General features: G+C 39.0%; 2 protein-coding genes across 3 annotated transcripts in view; one reads left to right on the forward strand and one right to left on the reverse strand.

The window, feature by feature from the left end:
* Positions 1–5,561, forward strand: part of FBXL5 (F-box and leucine rich repeat protein 5) — a 50,276-nt gene extending 44,715 nt beyond the window's left edge. For both annotated transcript variants that reach the window (XM_003411278.4, XM_064286062.1), the window contains one exon: positions 2,830–5,561. In XM_003411278.4, the coding sequence (XP_003411326.1) occupies positions 2,830–2,906 (77 nt within the window). In that variant the 3' untranslated portion in view covers positions 2,907–5,561. The remainder of the gene's footprint in view (positions 1–2,829) is intronic.
* Positions 5,562–6,851: 1,290 nt separating this feature from the next.
* CC2D2A (coiled-coil and C2 domain containing 2A) overlaps positions 6,852–24,712 on the reverse strand; it is a 128,081-nt gene continuing 110,220 nt past the window's right edge. The window contains exons 29-34 of the mRNA XM_003411277.4: positions 22,700–22,813; positions 21,106–21,240; positions 13,102–13,224; positions 11,750–11,808; positions 8,296–8,473; positions 6,852–7,040 (exon numbers count right to left, since the gene is read on the reverse strand). Coding sequence (XP_003411325.2) covers positions 6,852–7,040; positions 8,296–8,473; positions 11,750–11,808; positions 13,102–13,224; positions 21,106–21,240; positions 22,700–22,813 — 798 coding nt within the window. The remainder of the gene's footprint in view (positions 7,041–8,295; positions 8,474–11,749; positions 11,809–13,101; positions 13,225–21,105; positions 21,241–22,699; positions 22,814–24,712) is intronic.

The following is a 24,712-nucleotide window of genomic DNA, read 5'->3' on the forward strand; positions in this document are numbered from 1 at the left end:
AAGGAGATGCTGACAAATAACAACAGGATTGGCTTTGCTTTTTACCCAGTGCAGGGAACAGATTTTTATTTCTACATTTTTCTTCTCCTGTTATCCCTACCACCAGTCCTACGACTTTGGGAGCAAAGAGTGCTTCATGTGGCCATGGTGGAGACTGAGGGTGCTGGGCTGCTGGTCTTTCGGGGAGGATGATGAAAAGCTGTGGGGTGTCTGGATAGATATCTTCTTGGAGACTGGCTGCCTTGAACTACTCGGCTCCTTTGATGCTCCTTTTTATTGTCTTCCCTGAAAATCAGGAACACATCTTCTTCACTTCCATGGCTTTCAGCTGTTGCTTATGATTCTTTCCTAAGCCACTGCTGAGTTGAGTATAAAGTTCTTCCTTACCTTTCTGTCCTTAAAACAGGGACATAAACATTTTGAAGTATTTTACAGGTTTTAGTTTGGAAAATTGTATGAAAGTCTCCATATCTCTTTCCTCCTATTTTTCCCTTTTTAAGAATTTAGAATAGATTTACATACTGATACAGTGACCCTCAGGTACATTTTGGTGAAAAACACCAATTCAAGTCCCATCACAGTTACTAAGTGTGAGAGCTGAGAGATGGTAGTGAGGCAAGGGATTGGGTCTTGGAGAAAGGTACTAGGTGAGTAGACAGGCAAAGTAGTACCAAGTGTTAGAGGTGAGGAAAGAAAGGCTGAGGAGGAGATGGTAGAGAATGGGTGGCGCGTATCAGGTAAAGCTGAAAATACATTCAGAAGGAAGACCTGCTCCACGGCTGACAGTGGGAGAAGAGTTCCAAACATTCCTAACAAATTCCTGATAAGGTGTACTAAGGTATTTTATATTTTATTTCAACCTTGTGGTTATGATGACTAATGTTGTGTCTCACATTAGGGAAAGCAGCCTTAACAAAAATGTTGCTTTGCGAATTTTAAATATATGACACATTTAACTTTTCATTTTAAATACAGAAGAGACTTTTATCTTGATTAAAAATGGGTTTATGTTAATTCAAATTAAAAATTTTAAAATAATTTAAAACATTTTGTTATGGAAAAATTTAAACATATAAGCATAGAATAATACGATGAACTCTCATGTACCATGAGTTTCAGCAGTTATAAACCTGTGGCCAATCTTAACTTCATCTATTAAAAAACCCAAAAAACCCAAACCCGTTGCCTTGGAGTCGATTTTGACACTTAGGAACCCTGTAGGACAGTGTACAACTGCTCCATAGGGTTTTCAAGGCTGTAAATCTTTCTGGAAGCAGAGTGCCTCATCTTTCTCCTGGGGAGCGGCTGGTGACTTAGAACTGCTGACCTTTTGGTTAGCAGCCGAGCATGTAACCATTGCACCCCAGGGCCCCTACTTCATCTATGCCATTGCCCATTTCCATACCTGCTCCCTCATTAATTTGAAGAGGGGGTAATTCCAGACATCGTTTTAACTTTAAATATAACTAAAAATAATATCATAAGCTATTGCATTTCCTTGTATACAGTTCACTGGTTTTTGTTTGTTTTTTCCTTAAAGATACATTGTCATTTCCCTAGTAAAAACATAGAAACATTATACTTCACTGATTGATTGTATACCTTAAGAAATTTGCCCTTCGTATTTTGTATATGCTGGATTGGGAATACAAGAAAAAGTCAAATTCCTGGAAATAAGTGTGTTTGTGTTCAGTTGCAACTAATTTTTCACATGTCGGTATTAGCGTAGTTGCCTTTTGTAATTAAGTGCTACTTTAAAAGTCAAAACAGTAAATTTAAAAAGCTTAGTTGAAAAGTAAGTATCAGTCCAGAGTACTGCGATTTTTCAGTTATACTCCATTTGGTATATTCTACAATAAAATTATATTCAATAGACTGTTTTCTCATTTTGTACTCATGTGTATCACAGTGGCGAGTATTTTCGTTGTTCTAATTGATAAATAAGAACTAACTGTTTTTTTTTGTTCATGATGCAGATGTAACACTGAGAGGTTTCAGTATAGTTAACAGCCTTTTCTACATTTGCCTGCCTTTATGAACACTGTCATTCATTCAGAGTACTTAATATTTGTATATGTGCCATGAAACCATCATTTGGGTGTTTTCTAATTTTCAACTATGTTCCCTAATGGATCTTTCATCTAGTGTCTGGGATAAAATGTCAGTAATTCCACATATGTTTTATTATACTTCTTTGTAAGCAAATCCCAATTTTTATTATGTCTTACATGTATGGTATTTATTTGGTTAATCACTCATACTTAATTCTGAATAATAATTTCCTCTAATCCTAACATGATTTATTTTGGCTGTGAATGTTAAGTAAAAATATGGCAAACATGCTGAATCTATGTCCATATAGTTTATTTTAATTTTTTGAATATAATATTTATTGTAATGGTTCAATTCATTCTTTAGCTAATTTATTACTATTACTATTACAGGGCTGTTTTTGCCCTATCTTTCTAGTAAGGATATTCAAGTTATAACAAATCTGTCATTAAGTTAGCTTGGCAGTCTTGCTTGCTTTGCTGGGTCATTTCTTTCTTAGTTTTTTTTTTTCGGTAAAATTGCCAGAATTGCAAAAAAAATTATTTCTTTCTCTTCTTCTTCCATTTACCTTTTGAACCATGACAGATATATTAAAGTCAAGCTGCTGTTGAAGAGTTTTATGTCTGAACATTTTTTAAATACACACTGTGAGATTTTACTTCTATGATATAAATATATCGCTAGTTAAAAAAAAAAAAAAAATCCATTTTTTAGCGTAAGCAAGATTATGTGACCGCTAAGAAATTCCTCCTTTCACATTTTTCTGTTTTCATACAGGTCCTCATGCTGATACCGCCAGTGGATGCCAGAATTTGCAGTGTGGTTTTCGAGCCTGCTGCCGCTCTGGTGAATGACTCTTGACTTCTGACCTTTGTCTACTTCATTTAGCTGAGCAGGCTTCCTTTCATGCACTTTACTGACAGCACATTTCTCATGTTAACCATCCCTTTCTGAGTGTGACTTGTTTTGGCCCTATTTCTTACAGCCTCAGAGATCTTAATGTACCAAGTGAATTGTACAGTGTTGTTTCTCTTGCAAATCATACTTCTGTTTTCCATGGGGATTCGGTTTTTTCATAAGGGTGAGAACTGTCTTTATCTGATTTCTTTTAAATGAAGATGAAATGCTTTGAAAAGAATGTCACTAATGCCATGCCATTTAAAGTATTTTTTAGATGATCTTGAGTTTGAAAGTCTGTGGGGGTTATTGGTTCTCCTTTACATATAAACGCCGTACCAAGCTTTGCAGATTTCAGACGTAAATTTTTGAAGTTTTATTTTCAAAGATTGCACACTTTGGAAACCAGTCTCTTCCATAATGTTCCCTTTATCTGAACAGTTCTCAGAGGGCCAATACAAACATACCCGTGTTAAAGATTCTTCAAGATTATAGAATAAATTGGCTTCTTGGTGTTAGCTCAGTGAGCTAACAAACCGCCACTGTATTTGTTTTCTTCAGAGACTCTAGGTTCCCACCCCGCCCCTAAATTGTCAGATTGGGGATAGATTTGTAAAAGTTCCACAGTCATTTGAAGAACTGTATAAATAAAATCTACTTTGAGGACTTTACCAAGTAATACCTTTTGTGTTTTGATTTGATTATTATAAATCTCAATCCAGCTTATGTTAGTATAAAATAGGACTAAATATTTTGTCTTTTGATCACCCGTGAAATCATGACCTTGACAAATAAACAGTTTTGGACACGTACCTAATTTTGTTGAGTTGAATTTCCTTCTCCAGATTAATTGTGCACCAATCACATTTTGAATTTGTAAGTTTATCTTCATTGCCTTGTGAAAAATTAATGGGAATGGAGACCAACCCTTCAGCAAGATACATATTGAGTTAATTCTGTGTCATGCTAGAAGCAGTTGGGGACATGCCATCTCTTCTTACAAATACTTGCAAGGCTGTGGAAGAGAAAGTAATCCTGCAGTCTTGTTCTGTGTGACCCCAGGTGTGTGTTTATTGTGAGGGAAGGGGAAGTAGGGGAGGTATAACTTCAGGTAGACAGACACATTTCAGTTCACAGTAATGGAAAGCTTTATTTTAGACAGCCATCTAAAGATGAAGGAAGAACCGTTTGGATTAAACACTCCAAGAGAAGATGACAGTAATGTCTAATGGGAGGATATCTAAGGACTCAATCTTTGAAATTTTACCTTGCCTTTTTGATTCCATTGATGTTATTAGTTATCATTTGTAAAATAAACATGGAACAGTGCATGTTTCTTGCATGTAGGGAAAGCAGCTATGTAACAGGCCATATTCTGCATTTGTGTTCTTAAGCTTAAGAAGTCGTGTCTTCTGTGGCACCACTACACCTATCCTCCTCTTAAAATGGGGGCCTAAGTACGAAAACAGTTTCTTGTTCTCTTTAGAGAACTTGGAAGGAAATTTACACTTAGTGAGCAGTTCCCCAGGAGCCCGGGAGAAGTTTTATTTTGTGAGGGTTACCATTTTGTGGTTACTACATTATTTCCCTAAATGGTTAATGGGAGTCCCCAGGGGGTGCAAACGATTAAGCGCTCACCTGCTAACCAACTGAGAGGTTTGTGGTTTGAATTCACCCAGAGGTGACTCAAGAAAGGCCTGGCAGTCTGCTTCCAAAAAGTCACAGCCATGAAAACCCTATCAAGTGCAGTTTTATTCTAACACATGTGAGGTCGCCATGAGTTGGAATTGATGACAACTGGTTTTGTTTTTTTGTAATAAAGCTTATTTTAAAAGTTGACATCAGGGACTTTTTCAAGAAAACAAATTATGACAGGTCTTCTGGGGTGAGTCCCATTCCACCCCATACTTATCTGTATTTAACTGAACTCAATGGTAAAATTGCTCGTCCACAGTGACAGTCCTGGGTCACCAAGGGAAGGCTGAAATTTATCCCTTATTTAATCTGAAAACAATAGAATTTTTTGAGGAAAAGATTTTGATAATTTTTAAGAAAAAAAAATCATTTTTAAATGATGTTTCAGAATTTGGCTTAAATTTTATCCTTTATAAATTAATTTTGAGCAATTAATTTCCTGAAGGGTTCCAGATAATTGAGGTGCCTCTCGTGTTGCTTGATGCTAACAAATCGTGAAATAGGACTTGGCAAACTGGCTTCAGTATGTCAGCATATTGTCATGTCAAAACTCGTTTCTACCCTCTTCCCTGCCCTATAACATGAGGAATAGACAGCACAATCTGCTTTTAACTTTTTATATTATTTCATATAAGCTTAAAGCGATAAAAATCCATTACCATTGAGTCAGTTCCAACCCTGTAGGACAGAGTAAAAGTGCCCCCATAGGGTTTCCAAGGAGCAGCTGGTGGATTCAAACTGCTGACTTTTGGGTTAGCAGCCAAACTTAACCCCTGCGCCATTAAGGGGATAGTTAATGTTTAATGAAGATTGAAACACCATATACTTGGCTTAAATTGATCTTGGATTTTATGATTGATCTGATGAATTATTTAAACTGTTCATTCTGAGAAAAAAAAAAAAGATGTAAAGTGCCTTGTAGTGCCTGACACATCAGATGCTCAGTGCTGGGCACTGTTCTCAGTGTTTTACATATATATGGACTTCAATCTTTACAACGATGCTATGAAGTGGGCAGTGTAATCATCCCTATCTTATATTTGGGAAAAGTAAGTAACAGAGAGGTTAAGTAACTTACCCGTGGTTACCCAGCTAGTAAGTGACAGAACTAGGATTTCTCCAGAGTTCATTCTCTTAAGCACTAATGCTATCTGCTCTATATAGCTATATTGGTAAGTGTTATGGATCAGTCATTGAAATCCACCTTGAAGAGTTCATAGTAGAGTTATCAAGATATGGAAACACTTGGAATAATTGATAGAGGAAGGCATAAAGAATAAAGCAGAAGGTGAAAGTTGTTCCTTACATCTTTATTTTTTAAAGTGAGACTGTATGTACAACAGTGGCTCTCAGTTGAAGGCAAGTTGCCCTGTAGAGGACATTTGGCAATGTCTGGAGACATTTTTAGTTGTCACAACTAGAGTAGTGGGGTAATGGGTGTACTTGGCATCTAGGGGGTAGAGGCCAAGGATGCTGTTAAACATCCTACAATGCACAGGACAGACCTCACAAAAGAAATAATTACCCAGCCTAAAATGGCGATAGTACTGCTGTTAAGAAAATCCCGTTTTACATACTTCTGTTTTTTGTCACTTTGAGGACTAAGGTGCGCTTGACCCAAGCCATGGTATTTTCATTTGCCTCATATGCATGAGAAAGCTGGACAGTGAATAAGGAAGACCAAAGAAGAATTGATGCCTATGAATTATGGTATTGGTGAAGAATACTGAATACACCATGGACTGCCAGAAGAACGAAAAAAATCTGTCTTGGAAGAAATACAGACAGAATGCTCCTCAGAAGCAAGGATGGCAAAATTTCGTTTTACGTATTTTGATAGTGCCAGGCTGTTCCCCCTCCCCACTGAAAAGTTGTGAAGTGGTACTTTGCCGGGTCATAAAAGTATGATTGATATTCTGCTGAACAAGCAAAGAAGGACATTGGAAGCAGAGACCGCAAGTACAAAGGCATAGAGACATGCAGTCGTGTAGCATAAGGAGAAACTGTATGTAGACTTACATTGAATTTAGCATCAAAATGACAGACAAGGCAAACTACTAAATAAAGCACGGTATGATAATATGAGAATTTTATTTCATCACATGCAAATAATATTTTCTTCCTTTTGGTGTAATCAATATAACTTTAAAATATTCTCATATCTTGATTATAGTTTTTACATGATATAAAAAGTTCAATGAAAAAAATTACCTGTTGCGTATAAGGGAGGCAACATAGATCCAAACAGACAAAACGTTTTTGGGATATGGGTGGATATATACAGCTAAAGCAAATTCAACGTTAGGTACATCAATGTTGTGTACTCCAGTACTATACACAGCTTCAATTAAAGGCTTCATTTCAGAATAGGGCATATGAAGGGGAAATCCAGAGAACTGGGAGAAGAAAAAAAATTTTTAGTCATTAGTGAAGTCTGAAGATTTCACTGTATTTTTTTCCTCATGTAAATGTATGCAGTGCTTAATACAGTAAGTCTTCCCTCTGGATCTTGAAATCATTTATTTAGTTCTGATTTTCTACTCAGCTGTATAGTAACAACACAGAAAGGGGAGAGGTTTAAATGTCCTTTTTGTTTCAGCTGCAAGCATATTGATGTATGGGATACTTGTTAGTCACCCTCCGCTGTCCCCTTCCCTCTTCCTGACAGCTCCCAGTTTGCTTAGTGACCCAGGTGGTTCCAGTGACTTGGGTTAAGCTAATCAAAATGCATTCCATCCCCCTGGCCATAATGATCGATACAGGGATGGGCGTGTGATCAAAGTGGGTCTCAATCAACGGGAGTCTCAGGAATCTTGCTGGGAATAATGGCACCCAGAGGTCCTCTCCTGCTTTGAAGAATGCATGGGCAGATGTGAGTCCTGGAACTTGGAGCCATTTGTTACCATGAGGAAAGCCAGTCTGAGGACCATGCCGTCCCATGGAGGAGCACAGAGTGGGGAGACACAGAAAGTGGGACACCCTGGTCCCAGGTCATCTCTGACTCTGCAGTTACAGTAAGTAAGCCAATAAATTCTGTTTATCATTCAAGCCTGTTTGAGTTGAGTTCTCTGTTACTTGAACTAAAAACATCTTGGCTGAAAACCTGGCCTTAAGAGTAAGTTGAAGGATACATTTTAGTCAGTGAATAGAATTATTCTTAACTGTCCAATTATCTCTTCACACTGTTTAGCCAACAAGGCTTACTGTCTTGAACGTACTTATGAGACAGCTTTCTACGTTTTATTATCCAGAAATGTTATATTGTGTGTTCAGGAGAATCTTTCTTAGCAATGAAAAGCTATCAGTATAAAACAATATCCTTTACAAACCTGATCCAGAGCGTTTGGTTTCACCTTTATTCACAGTTCAGTCTATAACATGATTTAACTAGACATTTTCATTTATTTTAATACTTACAGTATATTCATAAAAGGTATTTTTCATAAGCTTAAAAGGCATTTTCATGTTTTAGAAGCACTTTGCTATTTACTGAGATTAAAAATTTCTAATAGAATTTTTTAGTCTACACTGCTTAATCTGTGTACTTCGAGGAAGAATGTAGGTATTTTGATTCTAAAAACCCATTACTGAGTCATTTCCACTTTAAAATGAGGAAATCCACAGGTCAGTTTAGAAGCCATTTGTACGTACCCTGTAGTCTCCTAGCTGTTTCAGCAGCTCTGCTCCGTGGTCGTCTTCTACATCTTCCCCTTGGCTTCTTTCTAACAGAGGCAAGAAGTGACGCAGAGTGGAGGTGCAGTACCTATTCCACCGAGTCAGATGGCGTGGCCTCCAGTCCATGATTTTCTCTTTCAGTATTTTTTCAATCCTGTTCATAAAAAATAAACTCCATTTTTGGGTGACTTGACTTTTCTTGTAAGAAACCACAGTTTGTATGCAGTGGGGATTATGTAACTACGTTTTTGTCAATGCAGTTGCCATTCTCCAGACATACTTGGTATCTAATTTAGGCTGATCTCTGGGAAGTCAGAACATAATACAAGTGATCCTTGCCCTTAAAGATTATACATGGATAGGGTGGAGAATAGACCTGTAAAGAGAAAGCACGCAATATCCTAAGGGCCATGAGAGATGCTTGAAATGTAACACAGGAGAGGAGCACTGAATAACTCTGGGGAATAGTTAAATTCAGTACATTTAACAAAATATTTTTTTTTTTATCACAAAATGCTTTATCAGTTTATTCACTGATAACACATATAAACTGTTGCTGTTGAGTGAATTTGGATTCATAGTGACCATACAGGACAGTAGAACTGTCCCATAGGGTTTCTAAGACTATAATTTTTACAGAAGCAGATTACCATGTCTTTCTCCTGCAGAGTGGCTGGTGGGTTTGAACTGCCAACCTTTCAGTTAGCAGCTGAATGCTTTAACCACTGGACCACCAGTATATATAGAGAGGGAAATTAGACCCAGGCATAAGGGGTGAGGCTTATGCTGAGAGCAGGGCTTCCAACCAGTTAGTTCCAGCTCGAATGAGAATTTGCATTTCCATCCCAGATATACTGAATCAATCTACATTTTAACAAAGTCCCCAGGACATACTTATGTGTAGTAAATTTTGAGAATCACTGCTCTACTAGTGGTTCTCAGAATTGGCCCCTAACCAGCAGTATTAGCATTGCCTGGGAACTTGTTAGAAATGCAAATTCTCAGCAGGGGTTCAAATGGAAAGGAACTGGTTCAAAGCCCTGGTTAAGAGTCTCAAATCTTTGTAGGAGTGTTAATACTCTTATTGATTTTTTTTTCCCCCAGCGAGACTTGTATTCATGAGAATTACCTTTTTCCTAAATTTTTTAAAACTGTCTTTAAAATAACAACCATCATTGCAACATAATGTTTTCTATTCAGCTTTTTGGTTCATATGATAAATATTAGGTTCATAGGATATGAAGCTTAATCAGAGAATGAAGAAAAAACAGCTATCATTTATTGAGCCCTTATTTACCAGGTACTGTGTTAAGTGCTTTTCATTTTTATTTAATGCTAATAACCACCCTAGAGTGACTTGACTGAGACAGGAGACTGGGATTTTAATTGAAACTGCTGATGCTAAAGCCTCTCATCTGTCCCCTAACCAAATATACAGATTTAGGGCTCAGCCAGCTTCCCATTGCTCAATAGGCACAGAATCCATTTTTCTTTTAGCACATAACACCTATCCTTGTTTTGGATTTCCAGGTGGTCTGAGCACGAAAGTATGGATGAATTACCAAGCACTTCATCATGTTGGAGAAATAAATGATGTGAGTCTTATCAATAGCATGTTGAAGCTATGGAAGAAACAGGATGTTTTATTTTAGATTAATTGTCCTATGCAGGTATCCCAACTAAGGCTTTATGGAGAAATTGAGAGTAAATTGGTGTTTGCTGGTAATAATACCTAGAAAAGGGTATTACATTTCATCTTGTGTGATTTGACTCTTCACACAACTTGATACAGTAGAAAAAACACATAGGCTTTGAAATCAAAGATCTGACTGGGCTCAGAAGCACTTAACTTCTCTGATCCAGTACTTTACCTATCTGGGCCTCAGCACTTTTGGGAAACCAGGAGAATAGGTTTCATTTCACAGGGTTGTAAGGATTATAGGGACTTACATAGACCCTTACCTGCCTTTTCCACGTTATGTTCATAAAGTAGCTGAAGTTCTGTAAGCCACTGCAGTGCGATGGATCGCTTTTATATGGCCTGTCTCACCAGGGTCTTATAATTCCCACCAAATGATTGGGTGGGAATGTATAAATGAGGTGCTTGTGGCCCACCAAGAGGATTGGATAGCATGCTGATTATACAAATAAGGTGCATGGCACCCTTGTGGGGCTGGGACTATGTAAATAAGGTGTATGGAACTCTAACGAGGGATTATCAGTTTTGCAATCCCACTAGGCTTAAAATGAGCCATCCCAGATACGGACAGTGGGAACCTCACTACCACCAAGAAAGAAGAGCTAGAAGTGGAGCACATCCTTTGGAACCAGGATCCCTGCACTGAGAACCTCCTAGACCCAGGAGACAGAGCTGTAACACTGGAGATGGTGAGACAGTGAGAAGCCGTGGCAGAGAAACAAGCAGCAGCAGAGAAACAGCGGTAGCAGAGGCAGCAGGACCAGGAGACTGGCAGGAGACTGCGTGGTGGGCTTCCCAGCCCACTGAGCGAGAAAGCTGAGTGCCTTCGGGCAGGAGGGTTCCTGGTGGAGCTGGGTGCCTCCAGGCAGTTGTTGGCAGAGCTAGGCTTGTGGACTCATGGAGCTAGAGAGCTGAGTGAGAGCTGAGGGCCTTCAGGCTGAGGCTTACTGGCAGAGTGGGGTGCCTCTGGGCACTTATCAGTGTAGCTAAAAGAGCTTTGTAACACTTACCTGAGCAGGGCAGAGGCTAGCCCAAGAGGCCTGAGGGCCCAAGAGGTGGAGGGTCCAAGCAGAGGCCTGCTTGTGGGCACAGAGGAGAAGCTGTCCTAACCAAAGAACTATATCCTGAGGAGTTCCTGATCCTGAATTGTAACTTGTTACTTCCTAATAAACCCTATAATCAAGTATATTGTCTTTGAGTTCTGTGTGGCCGTTGGCAACAAATTATCAGACCCGGCAGAGAAGTAGAGTGCCGTGGGAGGGACGGCTCATGTCAGAATTGGTAAAAAGGTTGGAGCAAAGAGGTATGTCTGACCACTTCATAGGAATCGGCCTCGGGCTGATGCTGATGGTGATTTTCTCTCCCCCTCGTGAAGTCCGAGGAAGTCAGACTCCTCCACCGCGCCATTTTTACAGCCACTAATTAGACAACTGAAGCATATGTAAGCTGAGGAGTATGCCGTGTCTGAACAAGATGCATCATGACATGATGTTGAGCTCGAGTCTGAGGTAAGGCCTTGGAGAACTACATATTGTAACTAGTTCACATTCGTTTTTCCCACACCGTGCTGATGAAATAGCCTCCTTTAGCCATGCGATTTAGAGATTGTATCTGTAGTCGGTGTCTGTCAACATGAAATAAACTTTAATTGGCCAAATTAGTTCACATTGATCCAGGCTGAGAATCACTCCTAGTAACAGATTACTTTTGGATTTATGGATGTTAAGTTACCTGTCTTGGAGCTCAGCTGCAGCCATTTTATCGGTGCCCTGGTAAATTAGCTCTTCCGGCTGTGAGAAAATAATTCAGAAATCTTAAAAATCACTTAGATTTTGATTAGCTGTACATTCTTTTAAAAAATGTTAATTATGAAATCTCAGACATTCAAAAAAATACAGAGAATAATGGATACCTGTGTAGCCATGACCCACTTTAACTAAAACATCACAAATTATAGCTGTGTAGTTCTTTCTCAATCTCATTTCCCTTCTCTCCTCACTGGAGTAACCATGACCTAAATCCCACTGGAGAGTACGTACTAAGATTCGTTCGTGTTGATACATATAGCTCTAGTTCATTTTAACTACTGAAATATTCTATTATGTACCATCCTTTAATTATCCCTTCTGTCATCCCAGTTCTTTTGCTACTTCAGTGTTCCTATGAAAAATCTTGTATATGTCACATGGTGCACACATGATCTCTTATGGACTTTGTTTTTCAAACCTTTTTTTTGGGGGGGGGAAGGTTTGATCAATAGTAAAATACACATTTTATACTACAAACCCACTACACACATATACCTAGTTATCAAATGGAAGCAACGGTTTTAGGAGACACTGCTTGTGATTACTACTTACAATGTACTAATTACTCATACCCACTGCTGTCGAGTCAATTCTGACTCACAGTGACCCTATAGGACAGAGTAGAACTGCCCCATAGGGTTTCCAAGGAGTGCCTAGGGGATTCGAACTGCTGACTTTTTGGTTAGCAGCCAAGCTCTTAACCACTGTGCCACCAGGATGAGGACCCTCTAAATTAATCTTATGAACCACTATGGATCTTGCTCTATAGTTTGATTTCATGTCTCATTAGTGGTCATGAAATCAATCTAGTGAATTGAGACCAACATTTAAAAAATTATAATAAAATAGAATATAATTTGTAGTACTTTTAGAACTTTTTCTTTCATGCATATGTGTATGCTGGTTCATAATATAGAACATGTTTCTTATTGTGAGTTGGGCTCAAATAGGTTTGAAGTACAAACACTGTTCTGGGCTAAATATTTAGGAGCTGAATTGTTAGGTTCCTTCGAGTCGATCCCGACTGATAGCAACACCATGTAACAGAGCAGAACTGCCCTATGGAGTTTTCTTGGCTGTAATCTTTAGGAAGCAGATCGCCAGTTCTTTCTCCTGCAGAACCACTAGGTGGGTTTGAACTGCCAGCTTTTTGGTTAGCAGCTGAGTGCTTAACCATTTGTTCCACAAGGACCAAAAAAATACCTAGCTACCCTATCCAGTATCATATCAAATTACTCTTTGTCTACATTTAATTGTTAATAAAACAATTTATACCTGAACACTGGAAAGGCCAGGGTATGGTAGGCTTCTTGAAAAGAAAGATTTCCATAGCTTGGGCTTGGTGACATCAAAATTTATCCTTAGAGGGGAATCATATCGTTGAATATTAAACCAAATCTAAAAAAGATAAAACAAAATCAGCATATAGGTTAGCAGATAAATGTGTGTGTGTGTGTGGGTATAGAGAGAGAGAACAAGATTGTGTGCAGGCTTTGCATTTGGTAAGACCATTTATTGGGCTACGTGGATCCCAGGATGCTGTATTTCAGTGATTTGAAGATGCACACTTTGATTTGTGAAATAGGTATACCTTTTAAAATCAGTGGAATCATTCAGTTATCATTGACCATTTTTTCACATTTTTTTCTATCTGATATTTGAAAGCTTACTGTTGATTATAGATTTGATGAAATAAGGTGGTTTCTTAAATGAGTTTAGTTCATGTACACCTTGTAGAACAACAACTGGTACATAGTTAAGTGCTCGGTAATTTTTGGCCATTTTGGTATTATTTATCATTGTTTATAATTGCGTGTCTGTCCATCTGTCTCCTCACGAAGACTGTTGTCTTGAGGGCATTTTCCGTGTGTCTCATTAACCGCTGTATCTTTAGCACCTAACAAAACTCTTGAAATATAGTGAGCATATTGAATGATTGTGTGCATGAATGGTAAACTTCTTTGTTTAACATATTTATCAAATGCCCTCTATGCCCGGGCTCAGTTCTAATCACTGGGGATAAAGTAGCGAATGAAACAGAGTTCCGACTGTCATGCAGTGTCTAATATATATAGCAAACAAGTAAGTACATAGGCTATCGGACAATGTTAAATGATGTGGTAGATTATATTATTCATCTGATTCTTCTCTTTCTACATGGACACTTTTTGCCATGTTACTTTACAGTTGTTCCAATAAAAGGGGAGAATATACTTCTGCAGCCCTTGACTTCAGGTCAATAGAATGGGATGGAAGTGTCAATGTGTGACTCTGAGTCTAAGCCTTATAGGCTTTGTGTGCCCCACCTGCCCTCTTATGCTCCTGTCATTGCCACTGCCCATTAGTCGGAGTCCCAGAATGAACACACATGAAGCAGAGCTGTGCTAGTCAACCAGCAGGTCAACAGTGAGAAGCACAGCTGCTCCAGCTACCACTGCTTGAAGAAGAGCTACCCAGCCTAGATCAGCAGAGCCTTCCCAGATGACCCACAAATCCATGGGAATAAATATTTGAAGCCCTTTAGTTCAGGGATAAATTTTTACAATTTTTATTGAGGCAGTAGCTGGCTGATATAAATGCTACAGGGAGAACAAAGATGGGGAAAGGGACATAGTTTTAGGGTAGGCAGGCAAGTTCTCACTGAAAAGGTGACATGTGATCATGAAATTACAAAGTGAGGGGAAAATTTATGAAGATGTCTAGTGTGGAGGAGGTCGTTTTGTGCATAGGAAACAGCAAATGCTAAGTGTATACTTCATGTGGGTGGGGAACAGCAAGGAAGATAGGGTAGCTTTAGAGGAGCTAGCAGGTTAGCAAGGAAAGCATGAGATCAGCGGAGCATTGGGGTGAGAGGTCAGATCATGGAAGACCTTGTGGCCCATTTTAAAGATTTAGGCTTTTCCTCTTGAATGAGCTAAGAAGCCATTGTAGTATGTCACAGAGGAGTAACATAATTTGTCTTCCATTTTAACAGGAATATTCTTTGCTGTTTTAAAACTAGACAGAAGGGGGCAGGGGTAAGTAGCCTCCCAGACAGAAGAGCTAAAGTGGCTTGGGCCAAAATGGTGGCAGTGGAAGTGGTGAGATGTGGTCAGTTCTGTATATATTGTGAAGGTAGAGCCTGCAGGATTTGCTGATGGATGGGACATGGGGGAAGAGAAAGAGAGGAATCAGAGATGACTCCAAGGATTTTGGCTTGAGCATCTGGGCTGCTGGTGTTGCCATTTATGGATGTGGGAAAGACTGCAAAGGAACTCGGGAGTTCAAGTTTGGGCATATTAAGTCTGGGTGTCTATCTGATATTTGAAGAAAGATGATGAGTAGGTAGTTGGATATTTGAATCTAAAGTTCTGGGGAATGATATAAATTTGGTAACTATCAACATGTAGATGGTGTTCCTAGGGAGGGAGTCTACATAGAAAAGAGGTTTGATGAGCCCTGAGGATCTCTGATGTTTAGAATTTGGAGAAAAAAGGAAAAAAACAGCAAAGGAGACAGAGAAGGGGCAGCCAGTGAGGCAGGAAGACCTAATTACTTGGAATCAAGAAATTATTTTAAGAAGGCAATGTTAAGGACTACAATTTGGTTATAGTGCAGGGAATGGGCAGAAAAGTAGTGGAAAATAGCATTGGGGAAAAAAAAATGCATTGAGGTCAGATTACATAGGACTTTGAAAACCAAGGTGAGTAGTTTATTGTTAAATCCGTATGTAGTGAGGTGTCATAGAATGCTATAGAATGATGAAAGCTGAACATGAAGAAATTTAATCAGGCAGCCCATACCACGCTGCCTTTGAGTCAATTCCAACTCACGCTGACGCTATAGGACAGAGCAGAACTGCCCCACAGGGTTTCCAAGGAGCTGCCGGTGGATTTTGGTTAGCAGCTGAGCTCTTAACTACTGTGCTACCAGGGCTCCCAATCAGGCAGCAGTGTAACAAATAGTGAATTGAATTGGAGCAGATTATGTAGCTGACTATAGCAGTGCAGGAATGAAACAATAATGGCATGACCTGGGAAGCAGTAGAGGTAGAATCTATAGGATTTGGTATTTATAAATATGATTGAAAGTAAGGGAGAGGGAAAATTCTGAGGTTCAAATCTGGGTAACATTCACAGAAGTAGGAAGCCAGCTGGAAAAGCTGATTTTTGAAGGCAAAGGGGAAATGATTTGGGTTTTGGATGTGCTGAGTTTGAGATTCTGACAAGGTAACTGGGTGTCTAGCAAACAGCTGAAAATTCAGGACATGAAGATGCTGGGGCTAGTGACTGAATTATGATTTCTTTGCTAGGCCAAGCAAGATAGCAAACCTGTTGCTGTCAAGTTGATTCTGACTCATAGTGACCCTATAGGACAGAATAAAACTTTCCCATAGGGTTTCCAAGGAATGGCTGGTAGATTTGAACTGCCAACATTTTGGTTAGCAGCCATAGCTCTTAACCACTGCACCACCAGGGCTCCAAGCTAGATAGAGAGAAAAAAAAAAAAGTATGGTCCTGGAAGAAATCTAAATACAGAATCTTCAGATACGTCTACTTCTAAAGGTTGGGAAGACAAGCCAGTGAAGGAAGCATAGAAACTATTGTAGAGAAACGAAAACCACACAGTCCTTTATCAGTAAACCAAAGAGGGCAAAGTGTTTTTTCATGAAGAAGAAGGGATCAGTGGTGTTATATGCCACAGAAAAGGAGAGATTAGTGAGGAACGAGAGTAAACCACAGAATTTATCCATTAGCAAGACAACAGCACTTATCATAGTTTAATTTCCATAGGATGGTCAGGGCAGAGGAGCTAGAGATTGTAGTGGGTTAAGGCCCGAGTGTTCCAAGAAAGCAGCAGCAGCAGGCATATCTAGAATTCAAAGAATTTTAGAAGGAAAGAGAGGTAACGATTACTTAGAGTGTAGCTGGGTTAATAGAAGCATCTTTTAGAATTGCTGACTCTTGACCACATCAAGAGTTAGGGAAGGAGAGAACAAAAATATAGGGGCAAGTTGGAACAATTGGTGGGGCTGGGTCTCAGAGTAGGAGTGGAAACAAAAACAGGTGGAAAGGGGAGAGGCTTATTTCTTGGAAAGGATTAAAGGAGGAGAAGGCTGACTAAAGAACTTACGTAGCAGAGTAGAGGGCAGGTGACGATTCAGAGTACCTGGCCAGCAAACAAGGGTGAGATCCTCTACTGAGGACAGAGAGGCCTAGAGACGGTTTTTAAGAGCTGTCATGGCAGAACATAACCATCATAAGCCACTGTTGCCCATCTTGTTCAAAGAGGAGAAAAAGAGTTTCTTTCTTCTTCACAAAACTTGGGCTTTATGAGAATTACTCAACCATATAGTAATTGTTGGAGAGCTAATAATAACTTTGACAGAGAATGGTGTTCTTTGAAGGCTTTTCAAAGCCTGTTGACCCTGCATGATTACTAATGATCTTAAAATTATTTTCTAAACAAGGATGGAGCTTTGCAGATTATTTATGGTTATGATAATGACTTCAATTAAAAATAATAACATGAGGATAGTGTTCCATATTGCTCTTTTCACATTAGCAATGAAAGTAGTTGACATTTGCTGAAAACCTACAAAAGACGGGTTCTTTGCTGAGTGCTTGGCATATATTATCTCTAATTTTATCAGTAACCCTAAAAAGTAGATCAGTGGTCTTCAAAGAAGGTGTACATTTCAGGGATATATAAAAAAAAAGGATATAGGGAGGAAATATTAGATCTTCTAATTATTTCTTTTGTTAAGTTTGTGTGTGTGTGTGTGTGTATAATGATATATTGATGCACAAGTAAATACATATAATTTATAAATAAAAATACATATATTGGGGCTGCATGCTCAAATGATTTTTCACAGATAGATGCAGAAAGCTCAGAGACCCCTAAGGTTGATGGTGATTTTAAAAACAATTATGGCAGATGACAAGTAAGAGTTGTTACTATGTGTCAGGTGCTTTACATTGACTATCTCATTTACTTCTCACAAGTACTTTATAATGACTGCTATTACCTGTGTTTCACCCGTGAAGAAACTGAAAGTGTGCAAGATTCTTTCCAAGCTCAGACAACTAGTAAATGATGAGGTTAGGGTTTAAACCCAGGCAGTCTGACCCCATAACTCATGTTTTTAACCACTTTTTTTTTTATATAGTAGCCTTCACAAATTAAACAGTTCCCAAAACTGAGTGCAACCAGAATGACCCGAGATTATAAGTCATGTGGTACACGCAAATCTCTCTTAAGAAAAAAAACCAAAAACCCCAGTCTACTCAAGTGATGTATTTGCCTCACTTAGTTCTCAAAACACTATGAATTAGGCATCTTAAGCTCCACTTTGGATGAGAAAACTGAGGCCAGATCCAGGACACAAACTCAGATCCTCTAAATCTGTCATATTCTTTAACTTCATTCTGCTTCTCTGCAGGTCAGGTGACTAATCCGACCAAAACTTTATTTAGGACAGCTTCTGCCACTGTCCTTGACATTTTGGCGAGGCAGAGTTGTCTTATATATGATGTGTCTGTCAGTTTGTCATATTGTGGGGGCTTGTGTGTTGCTGTGATGCTGGAAGCTATGCCACCGGCATTCAAATACAGCAGGGTCATCCATGGTGGACAGGTTTCAGCTGAGCTTCCAGACTGAGACAGACCAGGAGGAAGGAGCCGGTGGTCTACTCTCTGAAAAGAGTTAGCCAGTGAAAACCTCGTGACTAGCAGCGGAGCACTGTCTGACACAGCGCTGGGAGATGGGCCCCACAGCTTGGAAGGCGCTCAGAGGACGACTGGGGCAGAGCTGCCTCCTCAAAGTGGAGTCAACCTTAATGACATAGATGGAGTAAAGCTTTCAGGACCTTCATTTGCTGATGTAGCACAACTCAAAATGAGAAGAAACAGCTGCAAACATCCACTAATAATCGGAACCCGGAATGTACAAAGTATGAATCTAGGAAAATTTGAAATTGTCAAAAATGAAATGGAATGCATAAAGATCGATATCCTAGGCATTAGTGAGCTGAAATGGACTGGTCTTGGCCATTTTGAATTGGACAATCATATAGTCTACTATGCCAAGAATGACATCTTGAAGAGGGATAGCGTCACATTCATTGTCAAAAAGAACATTTCAAGATCTGTCCTGAAGTACAAGGCTGTCAGTGATAGGATAATATCTGTACACCTACAAGGAAGACCAGTTAATACAACTATTATTTAAATTTGGGCATCAACCACTAAGGCCAAAGATGAAGAAATTGAACGTTTCTACCAACTTCTGCAGTCTGAAATTGATGGAACATGCAATCAGGATGCACAGGTAATTACTGGTGATTGAAATGCAAAAGTTGTAAACGAAGAAGGATCGGTAGTTAGAAAATATGACCTTGGTGATAGAAATGATGCCGGAGATTGCATGATTGAATTTTGTAAGACCAACGACTTCTTCATTGCAAAAACCTTTTTTCATAACGGCATAAACGACAACGTAACATAAATGGCAACTATACACATGAACCTCGCAAGATGGAATACACAAGAATCAAATAGACTACCTCTGTGGAAAGAGATGATGGAAAAGCTCAATATCATCAGTCAGAACAAGGCCGGGGCCGACTGCAGATCAGACCATCAATTACTCATGTGCAAGTTAAGATGAAACTGAAGCAAATTAGAACAAGTTCACAAGAGCCAAAGTACGACCTTGAGTATTTACCACCTGAATTTGGAGACCACCTTGAGAACAGGTTTGCCATGTCGAACACTAATGACAGAAGACCAGACGAGTTGTGGAATGACATTGAGGACATCATACATGAAGAAAGCAAGAGGTCATTAAAAAGACAGGAGAGAAAGAAAAGACCTAAATGGATATCAGAAGAGACTCTGAAACTTGCTCTCGAAAGTCGAGTAGCTAATGCAAAAGGAAATCAGGATGAAGTAAAAGAGATGAACAGAAGGTTTCAAAGGGTGGTTTGAGAAGACAAAGTAAAGTATTATGACATGTGCAAAGATCTGGAGATGGAAAACTAAAAGGGAAGAACATACTCAGCATTTCTCAAACCGAAAGAACTGAAGAAAAAATTGAAGCCTCGAGTTGCAATACTGAAGGATTCTACAGGGAAAATATTAAACGATGCAGAAAGCATCAAAAGAAGATGGGAGGAATACACAGAGTCACTATGCCAAAAAGAATTGGTTGACTGACGTTCAATCATTTCAGGAGGTGATATATGATCAGGAACTGATCGTATTGAAGGAAGAAGTCCAAGCTGCACTGAAGGCATTGGCGAAAAACAAGGCTCCAGGAATTGATGGAATATCAATTGAGATGTTTCAACAAACGGATGTAGCACTGGAAGTACTCACTCATCTATGCCAAGAAATTTGGAAGATAGCTACTTGGCCAACCAACTGGAAGAGATCCGTATTTATGCCTATTCCCAAAAAAGGTGATCCAACCAAATCCAGAAATTATTGAACAATATCATTAATATCACACACAAGCAAAATTTTGCTGAAGATCATTCAAAAGCAGCTGCAGCAGTACATCAATAGGGAACTGCCAGAAATTCAAGCTGGATTTGGAAGAGGACATGGAAAGAGGGATATCATTGCTGATGTCAGAAGGATCCTGGCTAAAAGCAGAGAATACCAGAAAGGTGTTTACCTGTGTTTTATTGACTATGCAAAGGCATTCGATTGTGTGGATCATAACAAATTATGGATAACATTGCAAAGAATGGGAATTCCTGAACACTTGATTGTGCTGATGAGGAATCTGTACATGAATCAAGACGTAGTTGTTCCAGCAGAAAAAGGGTATACTATATGGTTTAAAGTCAGGAAAGGTGTGTTGTCAGGGCTGTATCCTTTCACCAGACCTATTCAATTCATATGCTGAGCAAATAATCCGAGAAGCTGGACTATGTGAAGAAGAACATGGCAGGACTGGAGGAAGAAGACTCATTAACAACCTGTGTTTCAGCAGCCTTACTTGCTGAAAATGAAGAGGAGGATTTGAAGCACTTACTAATGAAGATCAAAGACCAGAGCCTTCTATATGGATTACACCTCAACATAAAGAAAACAAAAATCCTCACAACTGGACCAATAAGCAATATCATGATAAATGCAGAAAAGATTGAAGTTGTCAAGGATTTCATTTTACTGGGATCCGGTAAAAATAACAACAATACTTTAGAAAAGGTATTATTTAAATCATAGGTCAATTTAAAAAAAAACAAAAAACAGTCAACCATCAGTAAGAGGAAATTGAAATACTTACATTATCAGGTCCTATTAAACAGCCCACACTTTTTAAGGGACAGAATGTATCGAATTGTCCATAAAAATGTCCACTGCAGGGATTCCATATTAAGTAATGACTTTGCTCCCATGTTAACACGTAGGCAGTTGGACCCTAAGGAAAAGAGTCATTAGAAACACTTCCCAACTAATAATGCAATGAAGGTGTAAGTTACACTGGATTTAAGAAATGCGATAAAAACGTTTATTGTTGCATAATTGTTGCCTCTAATACCAGTACAATGTACTGACCAAATAAGGAGAGTAGTCATGTTACCCGACCAATCTGATTTAAGGTAGGCTGAAGAACTATTAGCAAGGGAAATAAGCAGTCACTGGCATTTTCTTTTTGGAATCGGTAGTATTGCCATTTAAGTATTTGAAAGGCTGATTATGTCTGCATTAAAAAAAAAAAAAATGCACAGAAGAAGATCTGAAAGGGTACATACCAAACTGTTAACAGTGACTACACCTAAGGAGGGGAGTGGGATGGGGGTTAGGGCCTGAACAGGGGCTTTAACTTTTGACTTGGAATACTTAGATATTGTTGGATTCATTTTTTACAATGAGCGGTTCATTTGTTGCTCAGGTATAATTTTGCTTGATGCTTACAACAGCTTTCCATGGAAGGTAGGACAAGAATGGTCATCCCAGTTACCTTATAAAGCTCAGAGTTGTGAAATGACTTGTTCAGGATCACACAGCTAATGAGTAGTGGGGTACACAGCCCTGAACCTAGGCCTTGCGACGCTTCCTAGCCCAGTAATCTTTCCCCTGTACCAGGCTATCTGGAAGATGATGATGGAGAAGAAATTAGCATACGGACACAGTTTCATCTTTATTATCTGCCTAGCAGCAGCGCATGCTGTCTAATACCCAAGGATGCGTAGAGCTTCGTGGCCTCTTTTTGAAACACCCATTGGATAAACTGTTCCAATCAATGCCAATTTTCTAAACCTGTACTGCCCAGCATGCTGAAAATTTAGGAATATTTGAAGTGAGCTAGATGCACAAGGTCTAATTGTCACTAAGTCTCCAATCCAGTAAAAATAACAATGATAATATCAAAATATAGCTGCAGACATTCTTTCCCTTCCTCCTGTGGTTATCTGGCTTGTACCCCTTTGCCCTGCCAGGTTAATGGCAGATGTCTCTAGATGCAATTGGCATGAAAGTAGCAGGATCTCTAGCCTTATCATATATCTTTAGATCCCCTCACTCTTTTCGCCAAATAACATTAAATCACTAAGGGTATCAGAATTCTTAGTAACATGGGAAGGAGGAGGCTCATACTGAAAGGACAGAGCTAGGTAGGAGCTATGGGTGACAAAAGGGTTCAGCTTTGCCAACAATCTGAAGCGCTGTATGAGGTGTTGGGTAGGGCCCCACGTTCCACTGCAAACCATTTCAGGTCTCATTACCGGCAGTTCTCTCCACCTATTATGGCATCTCTAGGCCACTTTTCTAGCAACATAAAGGACCATTTTGAAAGTAAGTCCTGCCTGTGACCTGCAACATAACACAACCAGGTTAGACAGCTGCACTCCTGTCAAAGCCAGCCTATGTGGTCTTACCTCAGGAATAGCATTGCCCATCATGAGCCAGGCCTTTTTACCCAGGAACAGGAAATAGTTACACAGCAGTACTGCATGCTCTTCTTCGTCCCCTGCCAGGAGATCAAGAAATTGCTAACAAGGAGAAAACAATTGTGTTAGAATGACTGACAGCTTCGTTCTAGATTGGCTGTACAGGATTTTAACAAGTCATGGTTAGGAGTAGTGCCCTAAAGTAGGAGACCTATTTTTCAAATCTTTCCCCAAATTTTGATACTATATTGACAATTCATGATAATAATAAAACAACCAAACCAACTGCTTTTAGTGGACAAGGTGTTTTCTCTGATACTGATGGCATGGATTTCCAAAATCAGTAATCACCACAATTGGGGTAGGGTGGGGAGACAAATTTCAAAGTTTTACTTTTCCTTTTGAATGTATATATGGCAGCTCGCTATGTGTTAAACTTGATTTTAGTGCAAATGCATTAACTCATTTAATCCTAGGACTACCCTTTGAGGGAGGTACTTCCTTGTCTGTAAAAGGTGTGTTCCCATTTTACAGATGAGGAAGTGTAGACCAGATAGGTGAGGTAACGCTGAGGAAGTGATAAAGCTAGTCTGGCTCTAGAGCACACGAACTACTCTGTACCTGGTATACCTTTTATAGATGGCTCCAGGTTGTAGAAATTTTATTTCTACAATATCAGTATTTATGATTCTAAAATACATCAGGGAACAAAAAATTTAAAGTATGCTTAAATTTCTTCAGTTTAGGACTGTGCTTCAAAGGGAGTTGTATACACACAATTAGACTTTATGCAAACAGCCTTCAACATGAAATCTAGCAGCAAATTGAATAGCTGTCAGGGGCGTCACTAGGGTTGGTGTCATCTGGCGCAGTGACTCATGGTGTCTCCTTCCCATCATGGACCTCCTCCCATACAAGACACAGAATCCTTATTAATAATTTTTGTATTAATGTTACTTATAAATCGTAACTCCCATATAGCACTCCTTCTTTTCTCTTAATTACTTCTTCATTCTCAAAAAAGTTATTGATATAGGTTCATAAATACTAGTTACTACAATATTCTACCTAAAATACCAGAAAATCAGTGACTATATGAACACTGGCAGCAACAAAAGCAGTGTGTGTTTGTAGCACGTGCAGACGAAACGATGTGATTCGAAGCATCATTGTAATCGGGTAATCAGGACAGCTCGGACCGGAGCGCATTAGAAGGTTCAAAAAGTTAGCATAGATTTTTATCCTTGCAGGTGTATTGATACATGTAAGCTGGGCTTATGGAAAGTGTTTTTGTTGTTATAACTAACTTCAGGGGTATTTCATAGACAGTCATTTCAGTGTTACCTCCTTAGTGACGCCACTGATACCTGTGATAATATATGTTTGTTACACACTGCCTAAGTTTATGTTGCACACTTATATTGTAAATATCATGAAGGCAGAGACCATGTTTACTTTGCTTACAGCCAGAAGTTGGTCCTTCTGCTTAAGTACTAAGAATTTTCCACCTAGCTAGTATGACCTAGTTGACTAAGAAATACAGTGAAACCTGTGAGAGTTGGAACTTGATGGGATTGCCTTGTTCTTCTGGGTCTCAAAAGTTTTCTGCCTTTGACGGGGTGCAGTTTTAACCACTTTTATTAACTTTCGTTTCAGTGAAAAATACTTGAGTTTTCTTCTCTGACAGGTTTCTACCTTACACAGGTTCTGGCTTTTGCAGGTTTTACTGTACATACTGAGTGAATAAATGGCATGCCTTATGGAGCCCATAAATTAAGGACTATATAATTTCCAAATATAATACACAATGTAATTTTGATTTTTTTAAAAAGAAAACTACCTATGTAATATTACCAGTTGAGAAAAAATCAATCCTTTCATAAAGTGGGATATCGTTAAGGCATTACTTGGAGGCTAAATCAGCGTTAAGACATCTGAAGTGTTATTTTTTATTCTTTGTGTGGATAATTTCTTTTTTTTTTTTAAATGTCTGAACTTTGG

Source organism: Loxodonta africana, chromosome 5 (assembly GCF_030014295.1).
Source record: "Loxodonta africana isolate mLoxAfr1 chromosome 5, mLoxAfr1.hap2, whole genome shotgun sequence".
NCBI lineage: Eukaryota > Metazoa > Chordata > Mammalia > Proboscidea > Elephantidae > Loxodonta > Loxodonta africana.